Source organism: Phaethon lepturus, unplaced genomic scaffold (genome assembly GCF_000687285.1).
Source record: "Phaethon lepturus isolate BGI_N335 unplaced genomic scaffold, ASM68728v1 scaffold3216, whole genome shotgun sequence".
In the NCBI taxonomy this organism is placed as follows: Eukaryota; Metazoa; Chordata; class Aves; order Phaethontiformes; family Phaethontidae; genus Phaethon; species Phaethon lepturus.
Window position 1 is genome coordinate 25,617 of NW_010546819.1, and position 12,455 is coordinate 38,071.

Here is a 12,455-nt window from a genome sequence, read left to right on the forward strand (position 1 = left end):
TAATAAAAGCATTGTTGCTTTTTACCTGTACTGCATTTTATAGTGTTATGTATGTTGTATAAGTGTTGATAAAAATTGAATGTGTTAGTTTGTACAATATACAAAATGCATTTTTTGAGTGTTAAGGATTTTTAATATCTTACTGTTGGTCTGTTGTTTTTATGCGTTTTTGGCAACAACACAGGGAGATGGCACCCAGATACTTGAAACTATTCTGGGTTTTTTTTTTTTCTTTACGCAATTTGATTAATTCGTTTGAAGGATTTTTTTTCAGTATATTACCTCACAAAAGTATGTCCCATATCCCAGTGTAATGAATGTTTTACGAATGTTTTACAAATGTTTTACAGGCACCTGAATGGACAGAGGAGGACCTCAGCCAGCTGACAAGAAGTATGGTTAAGTTCCCAGGGGGGACCCCAGGTCGATGGGAAAAGATTGCTCACGAATTGGGTCGATCAGTGGCAGATGTGAGTTCACTCAGATTTGCATTGTATAGAGAGTGACAAACCAGAACAAGACAGGCACTGTAGAAGGCAGACGTATATGGGGGCCGACATTGTCTTTTGAGAGAGGCTACAATCCTTTTAGGACCTGGAAGTGAACCATTAACTAACTATGCAAGAAGCAGATGTCAGCCAGTCTCGCCCTCCACAATTAACAGCTGTAACTGATCAGCTGGATGGGGGATTCTGGTGCTTACAGACTTGAGCTACTGTAACCCAATAACAGAAAAACAATGCGCTTTGGGTTTTGTAGTAACCTCCTTTCACTGCAAGCGAATGTTTGTGTGACTTGGTTAAAGATTACATTTCTGTTTCAAGCTAGTCCTTAAAAATGTAGATGAGCTAATGGTGTTTAGACAGGTGGTTTCCATTAATTAAACTGAAATATCTTTACAAACTTTAAAACGAGTTATACATATGATACTATTTCAGTCCCTTTTTCTGGATTATAGCATGGTTAATAGTGATATTGTGTAAAATGATTAATATGCTTGTTAATTCATATTTTATAGTATTGTACCAGATATCAAAGAAAGCTTGTACTTACGGATTTTAAGTGTTATGATCTTAAAACCCTTAGGGGCTAGGCTGTAAAAGACTTTTCCTTTTTAAGCAATAGATCACTACAACATGATGTAGTGTCTGCTGAGGACCATTTGAAAGCCCTTTCAGCTTGACCCTATTTTATAGGCTCTGGAGGGGTTAATGAGAATAATGTTTAAATCTGTTGATGTACATTTTAGATGTTCTTTATTTATTATATTTCAGGAATTATCTTAAACAGTGGGAAACAAAGCCTCTGGCTAGAGTGAAATGTAACCCATTATAGCCTTCTGGGTAATTTACATACTACTTAAGTGTTTTTTTCCCCCTGTTGAGCTAATCACAAAAAGATATTTTTAGAAGTTATTTTTAAAGATCTAATGCATCTATACAGTTCTGTAGCATATACTAGAAAGCAAACCATTTGCATTCTTATCATTTTAGAACAACACGTATTATTTGCAAATAAGTGGATGTAAGCAAGAATTTACTAACCTGCTATGCAAATGAAATTAAGGGGTTTTTTGTTTATTCTGTTTAGTGTTGTTTATCATACTCCTGAAGTATTCATACTACTGAAGTGGAGTGACTTTATTAAAAAGATGCTACATTTTACTAAGCAGATAGTAACAGCAAAAGTATTTTACATGGCTTGGTAGTATGCAGTGTGCATGGGAAAGATCTTTTGAGATTGCTTTGGATTAATTTGCGTGATACTGATAATACAACCGTGTGGAATGATTCTACGTATAACCATCACAAAACTAACAGTATTTTAAGACTGCCTTTTGCACTCATTTTCTCCTTTATTCCTTGACGCAGGTGTAAAAACAGTCTTTATTAAGAATCCTTTGCACAATATATTTGGCCACCACACTTGCACACATCCAGTACTGCAAAGAAAAAAACAAAGCTCGCTTGCCGCTTCTATTAGGTGCGAAGTCTTGAGCAACATACTCTTCAGTGAATTGGAAAGAGAAATGAAAGAAAGGTGTATGCTCTAAGAGCTGTCATTTTCTTGTATGAAAAAAGGAATTTTCAGGGGGTTTTATGTGTGGAGAAGTGTCTGAGTGTAATCCTTTTTCCTTCCAATGACCTCCAACTGTATGATTAATGTAAGTGTTCTCCACACAAATTTTTACTACTCTGAAAGTTTCCCACTGCTGATAACGCTAGGTCAGCTTTCCTGACACAGACTACTTATTAGAGTTTCTGTTACTTTTATCATCGCATTGCACAGAGTTACAGCGATTAGGTTTTAAGAGGAAACACTTAAACAAAAGCTTCCTGGAAACTTCTCTGGATCTCAAACTGTTACTGCATCAGCATCAGAAATGTTGAGCCTGGGAACTACTTCAGATATATCTGTTCAGCTGTTGAAAAAGATGTACAGCTTATCCTTTATTGAAGGTGACATAGAATAGCATCTCAATTTTAAGCAAAGATTCTTTTTTTGCTTGGGCATTGCCATAGTTGAATAAGAAATATTACAATAAAGCTGCAGGAAAAACTTCTGGTTTTGTTGAACTTTGTGCACAGAAAAAGCATGCGCAGGCAGTGTTAGCTGCCTAAGCAGCTGTTCCCTGTTTCCACGGGGAGAGGTGCAGGGAGATAAGTTTTGGTGTATAAGGTGCTGTTTTGAAATAGTTTGTGTAGTGGAGTTTGGGAATCCCTTGCTAACAGCTAATTTAACATTAGGCAAGCCAGAGGGCATTTGAACTGTGTATTATCTGGTAAATGCACTAGATCTTAAAATAAGAAAAACTTCCAAGGGCAGATTTGAATTTGTTTTTCTGACATTTTCTGTGACACAGGAAATACTTTTTAAATACTTGAGACCACTTTCTGCTTGTTTCTTCTCCTGTGAAGTATCAAGAGCCGTAAGGCTTGGTTTTCCTTTAGCAGTTAGAGGACTATAGTAGAAAGGATTGACAAGGTACAGTGTGCTTGCTTCTGTATGATTTTAAGCATTCAAACCCTTTTTAATTGTAGATTAACTAAATAGGTATTACTAGAAACAGTTCAAAGTAATCCAGTCCAAAATGATCTCTCCATTGTTGCTTCTGTCTCAAAGCTTTCTTCCTCAGCAAAAAAAGGCTAGAAAAATATTTCAATACTTTTTAAAGCATAAGCTGAAACCATTCATATATACCAGAAGAGCATCAGTGAAATTCACTCCCTCTAACCACCCTTTGGTGATTTACTTTAAAAAGTGAATTCCTGCCTTAACCTATATTTGTTTCCACTGGCAATTTTTAAGCAGGATGAATTGACTTGAGGAGAGTGTTCTTGGCTTTTGTGAACTTTTCAGCTTCATAGTGTTGTTTTAACTTAGTTTTGTGAGTTTGCTTATTTTGGAGGGTTTTTATATATTTCTGAATTTTCCTTCTGCCTTTACGTTAATGAGTTTTGGAACAGTATGAAGCAAAATTTCTAATGCTTGGAGCTTTAATACTGCTTTTTCACATACAAAGAAGGCCCAAAAAGTTTGTGTGTCTGATTTGTTTCCAGAGAGATTTGTTCAGCTTGGAAAATTCTTCCTTGATTTTGCTAGAGCATGACTTTGATACCCCAGAACCTGGTGAGCACATGTAAATCTTACAAAGCTAAGGGGAACTGAAAGTATATTGGAAGATGAGTAGAATTCGAAAAGGTGAGGACAACTTTGAAAAATAAGATGCTGAAAATAGGATGAAATTAAGCAGACAATATATGCAAGGACACACAGCCAGATGGTGATCATCTTCACAAAAAGAAGATGCCAAATGACTGGCTAGGGGTAGCTCTTAAAAAGTGGGTGGAACATGGGTATTAGCAAAAATAATGAGCTAGATGCAAATCAACAAATGGTGAGTTGTTGTGAAAAAGGCAAGCATCTTACTGAGAATATACAAACAGGAGGATGGTAATCCTTAATTTGTGTCTGGTTTTCAGTATTGCATTTAAACACGTGATTCAATATAAAGAGTCCAGATGAGCATAAAGAGAATAATAGGTCTCTAAAGTGTGACCTCCAAGGAAAGATTGTGAAGGAATTCATGATGTTCAACTGAAAGAAAATATGAACTGAGGATGTAAGTATTCAACTACATAAAAAGAAAACTGTAAAGAGGAAGGAGCTTGTGCACATTATTAGTTTTATAGGGTAAGAAGTAATTACCTCAAATTTTATCACAGGCTGCAGAGTTAGACATTAAGGGGCCAGGAGTTACAATGGAGATGATAAAGCAGTGGAATAAGCGGCTCTAGAGTCTCCATATTTGCAGGCCTTTAAGAACAGGTTACGCAAACATCTGCAAGAAACAACATCAATGTTGTGATTCTGCCCGAGGTTAGGTCCTTCTCTTCATATGGTCTGTGATTAGACTAGCAAGTGCAAGCTATCTAGCAGGAAAGGGGGAGGAAACAAAACCTTGCCTCGAATTGGAAGCATGTGTGAATTAATTTTAAAAAATGTAAAATTAAAGCCAGATAGTCACTGTAGTTGGTTAGTAATCGCTTAGCTTGAATGCTCTTAAATTCAGTAATTCCTAACCAAGGAATCTTTCAGATTTTTTTTTTCTTTTCTACTACTATTCAAATTGGGGTTTTGTAGACATTTAAGTTTGTTGTTATTTCCCAAAACACCGCACAAATAAGGATTACTAAGGATTACTATAATGCCCATTATATGGGTATGTCTGCCAGATTCCCCATCCAAACAGGTATTTCCACATGATGTGATGCAGGCCACTGAGAAAGTGTCAGCCAAAATCCAACAATAAACAGCTATGTCCATGCTGTAGTGCCCCTTAACTCGTTCAGCTCTACTGTTTCTACTTACGCTGCCTCCTGTGATGCCAGCATAAATATCTTTGCAACACACTCCTATGCTTTTCATCTCAGAGCAAGGTTAAGCTTGCAACTGTGGTGCAGACATAGTGTAAGAAAGCTTATTACTGTACCTTTTGTCATGTTAAATATAGGATATGTTTATCTTGTCTCTCTTCAGGAAGACATCTCTTAACAGCCAATGAATAATCAACCCAAAATAGATGAGGTTAAGTTGTGCTCTATTTTACCAGTATGTTTAATTATTTAAATTGCTAATTGTCACTTTAATATGAGCATATTGGGAATTTAGCAATCTTCCCCCATAAAGATGATTTTCAGCTGGCTTAGTATAATGAAATCTTATTGCTTTCACAACGGAAAGCTTCTACAGCTTTTTAAGTCATTTTTATTGCAATTGGCTGCTGTTATAAATTAGATTTTTAAGTATTTTGATTATGAAAGGGAAATGGAGTTCACTTAACTCTAATCAGGGTTCCTGCCTGCTGACCTGGTTACCTGTACTACTGCTCTCTGTCATCCTCTAAACATCTGTTCTTTGACCCATTTTCCTTGCTGAATTTGTTGCTTCAGGGTTAGTTCTCATTCCTGTCCTCCAATACTTAAGGAAATAATTGACCTTTTAAAACAAAATAGAAAAGTTATGTTTGAATTTCCTAAGCACTGTGAACACCCTATAACATAGTATAAATAATGAATGGAATGGAGTTTCAAGACTACTATTTCTGCAAAAATTATATTGTTTGATATGACAAGTGCTAAGCTTTATGAAGGTTTCTGATAAAGATTGTCAGCTTTTGCTGAATTCAAAAATTGAGAAAAAGCACTTAGATGTGAAATTATAAAAGTATATTGTACTTGACAAATGTCTACCCTTACAGATAAAAAGTTTTTAAAAAAATATTTGCTGAAAGGCATAAATTAATTTCAGTAACTACAAAGGACATTCAAATTGTAAAAATAACAGAGGAAGTAAAAGCTGTCTGGCCTGCCAAACAGACTTTAATGTGATTATTAGGTACAGGTTTTTTAAATTAAAGGCAAAGAGATCTCAGATTTCATACTTGTGAAGTAATATCATTCACTTGTTTTACAGGATTTAAACTGATTCTGTTTGCTTCTGCAGTCACTAATCTCATGCATTTGTGTTGCAAAAACAGATTGATTGGGATTTGCTGCTTGTATGGAAAAACACTTAAGTTAGCAAAATAGTAGGCAGGTGGATATAGTTGAGTAGACATTCTGAATTATCATGAAACCCAAAAGCATAAGGTTTGGAGGGATACTTATTTTGTGGTATCTCTTCTATGTCCAAGCAATAGTTTCAGCCTTTAAGTCTGACTGTGTGAGTTCATACATTGTACTTTATGTGCCATTCTAAAATAGATTCCTTACTTTTGACAAATGCGAGCTCATTACCTTGCCAGCAAGAAAACATCTATATGAGAAATCATCCATATGTAAAAGTTCATTAATTTATTAGGTTTTTTTGCTTCTGGAGATTGTTTCCTAAGTCTGTTTTACATTTTATTTTGTATACATCTATGTTAACTCAGTTACTGTGGATCCAGAATATCCAGTTGTGGATATTCTGAAACATTCACCCTTAGCAACTTGCATCTATTTATGTAATCAATAGTTCTTCCAGTTGCTTATTGAAGTATAAAGCTCTGGATTGAGGTCCAAAAGAGGTTATGAATATCTAAGATGGGATTTAGATTGTATGTAGGTCATGTAGATCCCTCAATCGGAGAATGAAATCTTTGAAACACCTGTCTAATCCCACAGACATACCAGAACGTCCCTGTTGATGCTTGGAGGGGAGGAAAAGGTGGTTGGTTGCTGTTTACAATTCCCTCATTGCACCATATTTTCTTCTGTGCAGCCCTACAGTTTTTGCAGAATTGGGCAGCACAATGCATCTTATACCCGAATGCAAAACAGATTGTTTTCCTTCTCATAAAGCATGACCAGAGCATTCGTCTCACTTAAAGGAGAAAGTTTTTTACAGAAGACAGTGGGACATTAACTTTCAATTCAAATAGATGGCTTGTGGGGTGGTCAAGCCAGTGCTGCTGCAACTTTTTAGAGTGGCTTGAATTAACATAATGTCCCATATACATCCTGGTGAGCTGGGTTTGAATGCCATTGCAGAATTCAAATATTCTGACTCTCAGGAAGGGTAATGCATTTTGTATCAACAGTCGTGAAATAAGATGTCCAAGTAGTTGTTGCAATGGGCATTTGAGCCAAACTCCTCTCTTACATGAGTGCCCATAGTATGGAGCTGAAGACTCTCACACATGGATTTTAACTGTCAAAAAACAAAAAAAAAGCATAGTGTGTGAAGTCTCCAACGTCATAACAATTCTAGTTGCTGAGTTCTTCCTCTTTCTGTGTCGTGAAAAAAGGAGCAATTCTTCTGCTGCTTCAAATTAACTACTTGGGCACTTAAACTGGAGAGGCTAGTGTTCTACATTTGGTGATTTAGACCAAGTTTGCCTTTCTTGCAGGCCACATCTAAACTGCATATAATTAAACTCACAGTTGTCTTGGGGCTTTCTGTTGAGGTAGCTACTTCTTCTCCATCTGCTGTGGCAAAGTCCAGTAACCACACACGGCTTCGAAGTCCATAACCATAAGAAAACTGTACTGTTGCCGGCTGCAACTGGTTGGTCTAAGCAAATGCAGTTAAATTCATAACACGTTTCTTAGTTCTTTCAAGAATAAAAGCACGTTGTCCTTAAAGTACTCATTTGTGATGTTAGCATTAAATTCAACATGTAATTTATACAGCAGATAAAGAATAGTTATGTTACATACTTTTGAGAAAATTGGTAACAATCTACTAAGCAAACTGTTACAAGCAGTGCCAAAACAAAGGTACATCTTCTAATTTAAAATATTTAATTTCCAGAGAACTAGTAAGTTGCAGATAAGGATACTTGCAAAAAATGAAGAATTATCTGGCTTGATTCTTCCATATTTGAAGTTTCACTAATCTGTTAACACTGGAAGACAACTTTAGCAGTGTTTTCAGTGTGTATAAGGGAAGGCAGTTTATAAAGCAACAAATTTTCCGTATGTCACCTGAAAATAAAGGAATGGGTCATTATTGTTTTCTGTCTTGAGTCAAACAGTTCTTGATACAGTTGTGGTTGCTATGAAAAAGCTGTTTAGATCTAGATCGGAAAAAAAAAATCGGTGCAGCAAGGTAGTATTTTGGTTGGAAGGGGAGAACTTCAAATTTGGCAACTTTTTCTATGTTGTTCTGGAAGGTTAGGTCTGAAAAAAAAATACTACTTTAACAAAGCCAAGAAGGCATTAAAATCCCTCTGTGTCACAGAATCACAGAATCACTAGGTTGGAAAGGACCTTCAAGATCATCAAGTCCAACCATTAATCCAGCGCCACCATGTCCCCTAGACCATGTCCTGAAGTGCCACATCCACACGTTTTTTAAACACTTCCAGAGATGGCGCCTCCACCACCTCCCTGGGCAGCCTGTTCCAATGCCTGACCACCCTCTCAGTGAAGCAATTTTTCCCAATATCCAATGTAACCATCCCCTGGCGCAACTTGAGGCCATTTCCTCTCATCCTATCGCTGGTTACTTGGGAGAAGAGGCCAACACCCTCGTCGCCACAACCCCCTTTCAGGTAGTTGTAGAGAGCGATAAGGTCTCCCCTCAGCCTCCTCTTCTCCAGACTGAACAACCCCAGTTCCCTCAGCCGCTCCTCATAAGACTTGTGCTCCAGACCCCTCACCAGCTTCGTTGCCCTTCTCTGGACACAGCTGCTTTCCTTTTATGAGAAAGCCTGTCTGGCTTTCCTTTATGAGAAAAATGTGATTTTTAACTCAAATTAGCCCCAAAGATTAAAAAAATTCCTCATTGCTGCATATTAGGCTTAGCTATTCACAGGCTGTTTCCACATTATATTTTTCCATAATTCCACAGATCTGGCATTTTTGTATGTCATAACCGACAGAGCGTGCAGGAGGACAGCTAGGTGAAGGGAACACTGCTTCTGGAACAGCAAGTCTCTGATAGCTGATGTTGAGAAACTAGCACCTTTAGTAGATATTTAGAGAACTTCTGCTCAGGAAGATGCTAAGAATAGTGAACGATTTTATCAGGACCTCCAGTTTTCAGCAGCACAATAGTATGTCATCCTTCCTTGCAAGAAGGTTATATACATTTGGGAAACCAAGCAACATGGGTTCCCAACATGGGTTCCACATCTCTTCCCTTACAAAATAGCCCCACGTTACTTTCCCAGAATGTTGTCAGAACCCAAAAGATTTGTAATTCTGTAATTATCTGGTGCAATCCTGACCAAAATAGTATCCTTTTCAGAGAAGAAGGGTAGGTTGTTGCTACAGAAGGTTGCCAGAAGACAGCAAAATGGCGAACGCTTCAAATTCCTGAGGCGTGGGCCCTGTGAAGCTAGGCTGGTCTTGGTGCTGGAGGGCTCAGCTGAAGTGGTGGCCTGGAGGCTGTTGCTGTGGGAATGGGGAATTGTTCTTCATCTTCTGCAAACGGGCTGTTTCGCTCTGGCATCAGTAGGATCACTGTACCTGACTTTTCAGGGTTTTCCCTCTAGGTCTGCCAGAATTCTGTGCTTTATTTATGCCTCCTTCCCTGCAGGATGAAAAGTAGCCTCTCATTCATGTGATGGCAAGATTTGCTTTTGCCTGTGCTGCTAAGAGTCTTTTAAACTGACTGAAAAGTTGTTTTTTTTTTTCCCCTCCTCTATATCTCTGAAACATTGATTTATCCATCTGAAAGAGGTGGCAGGTGTCCACGGTAACAAGAGATTCAACATCTGGATGGTCATGATGAGGAATGTTTTTACTGCTAGGTGTCTTGTTGAGTAGCAACTAGTCTTGTGATCTGGACTAATTGTCAGCAGTACAAGAGGAAACCAGCTCTTGTCTGTCTTTCATCGCATAAAATCATCCCACTAATCCTACTTGCTTTCAATAAAATCTTTTTGTAGCTGAAGAGCTATTGAAAATGAATTCAGAAAGGAGTTCTCAGAAGCAAACTGTTCCTGCGGCTTCTTTCTGTAGGTCCCATAGTAAGATGGTTTGACTTCTACTTCAGCAATTTGATTGCTTGCATCCAACTTTTTTTTGGTTCATCTTTCTCTAAGAAAATATGTTTCACTGTGCATGTGACTATCTGACTTTATTTGTGACTTCTGTTATCCCTGGTAGACTACAGGGATGCCTAGGTTATTTGGGAATAGAAACAACAATGTTTAAAGTTGATTCCTTTAAAATGATGCAGTGTGTCTGTTCAGCAGTACAAATCCTTGCAGGAATACGAGATCTGCCCTCTTCTGTTTTAGATCAATTTCAGTCTTGATTCTTATTATTTAAGGTGTCCCCAGACCCAGGATTTCCTGAGGGGTGGCTAAGACTCTGGTGAAAGCTGTTGGCAGTAACAGCAGGCTTTTAGCACAACTTTTCACAGTAACGATAAAACTCATAATTTAATATATGGAAAAAATACATGAAAACTATAATTTTAAAGCGTTATGCAGGAACAATCAGCAATAATAACTAGAAGAGTAATTCTACAACTGCTTCATACTTTGAGTAACAATATTTCCGAGTATGTTATTGGTTACCTAATGAAAGAGTAATAATATAATGAAGTTATGATAAGAAATTGAGTGGAGAAAGCAATAGAGCAACTTACGTTGCGTAACTTTGTGATTTTTTTCTTAAAAAAAAAGAAAAAACTCACTGTTAAGAACTAGCTAGTAGATAACAGTACTCGCCACTGGAAAGGAAATTTAAATTGATATTAAGGATGTGAGAAAGTATGGAGAAACTGGCACTGGAAGACACTGCAAATTTGAGTGACAAGAGCAATAATTAAACTCAAACAGATCAAATTGAAATACAATTTCGTATGTTCCATAGGTTGGATTCCTAATAAGCCTTAGTAGTTTAATACTGACATGTTATGATTCTTGCCCTACGTCAGCATCTTTAACAGCAATGACAGCTGAAGCTGATGGACAAATAAATCTTAAGTCTAAATAAGTGATACCTGAACTCTAAATGAGAAGATTTAGAGTAAACATGAACATTACATAGCCCCTGGAAAAGGACTTGCAAAATCATCTGTGTGAAGAAGAAAGCTGACCAAAAAAATAAAAAGAGTATACTACACAAATCATCTTCTCATGTAACCTGTGAATGATGATAGTAAGGCTGTGAGTAAGAAGCTTGATGAGTTGTCAAACTTATGTCAACTGAAGGTGCTTGTTGAGTGTTTGAAATTGTAGATTTTTGATATCTAAACCATACACACAGTTGTTATTTCCAGCTTACCTGGTGAATGTTCAAATTGAAAGTCCATCAAAATATGGACAGATACCGTAATGCCTTCAGAAGAGAAAGTCTTGGAAATATTTGATGTAACAAATGGAGTAATTTACTACAAATGCTGCATCTGGGTTCACCAAGTTATTATGGCTGGAGTTATCCAAAAAGATATAACCTAAGGCAAAACTGTTACTTCTGAACTTTCTGCTTGTAGGGGGAAATGTGAAATGCCATTAGGATCTAGAAATAAACCAAAATCCTTCACTGTTCTAGTGGAGAGGGCTGCTTTAGATTCTAATTCCATTAGATGTCATATGCAGCAAAATTTGTATCTGTTACGGGATACCTACACTACCCTAATTTGGGAGCATCTGCCTTGTAAAGGAAATGTGAATGCAGCATATCGATTTACACCACTTCCAATGCAAAGCTTATGTTGCATGTGTAATCTCAGTTTGAAATCCAAACCAATAATTGCCAACCTCCAAAAACATCAGAGGCTCAATGTAGGGAACCGAACATTGGCATTGGGGTAGCAACTCGGTATAGCTGTGTCTGTCATTGCTTGCACCTTATCCTGCTCTGTTTGGTTTAAGGAGTCTCTTCCCTCTTTTTCCTTTCTTGGATTTAGGAGTAGGCTGTAAGGCTTTGAAAGAAGTACTTAAAGAGCAAAGTGGTTTAGAAACAGTTTTCTGGAATACATGAACATAGATAATGCCTTGCCATATTCGCAGTGAATCTGGTACATCATTGCAGTAAGCTCTAAAGGGTCAGCTATTTGTTTGCATGGCAAGTTCTTCTCGCTCTTCTCAAAATAATCTATTACACTAGTTTATATAACATAATTTCTATTTAAGAGATGCATAGGAGGACACCACTAAAGATCTATTCCTTAATTTGGATTATGTTAGACTATAAACTCATCAAGGAAGGCAATTTTTATTGGTGAATCATGTGTTCAAGGAGGAGCCGTCCTGTTGTTTCAAAATTAGGATCATGCAGATCACAGGCAGAACTGCTAGTGCTAGTCAAAATGATCTGTTCATCGTAGCATTCTGGGATTTTTCTCTTTGAACAATTAAAATTTTATCATACTGCAACACTAGAAGTTGGAATTTTCTATGCTAGATGTCTGCCTCTGGATAAAGATTTTGGTTAGCTAGAGTTGGGATTTTTTCTTCATGGAGTTTTCATTTAAACTTAGTCATCCCAGAAAATGAGGTTTAATTTGTA

General features: G+C 37.2%; 1 protein-coding gene across 1 annotated transcript in view; it reads left to right on the forward strand.

The window, feature by feature from the left end:
• Nucleotides 1-350: 350 nt before the first annotated feature.
• LOC104622593 (dnaJ homolog subfamily C member 1-like) overlaps nucleotides 351-12,455 on the forward strand; it is a gene marked incomplete at its 5' end in the record, with an annotated part of 16,070 nt that continues 3,965 nt past the window's right edge. The window contains one exon of the mRNA XM_010289428.1: nucleotides 351-470. Coding sequence (XP_010287730.1) covers nucleotides 351-470 — 120 coding nt within the window. The remainder of the gene's footprint in view (nucleotides 471-12,455) is intronic.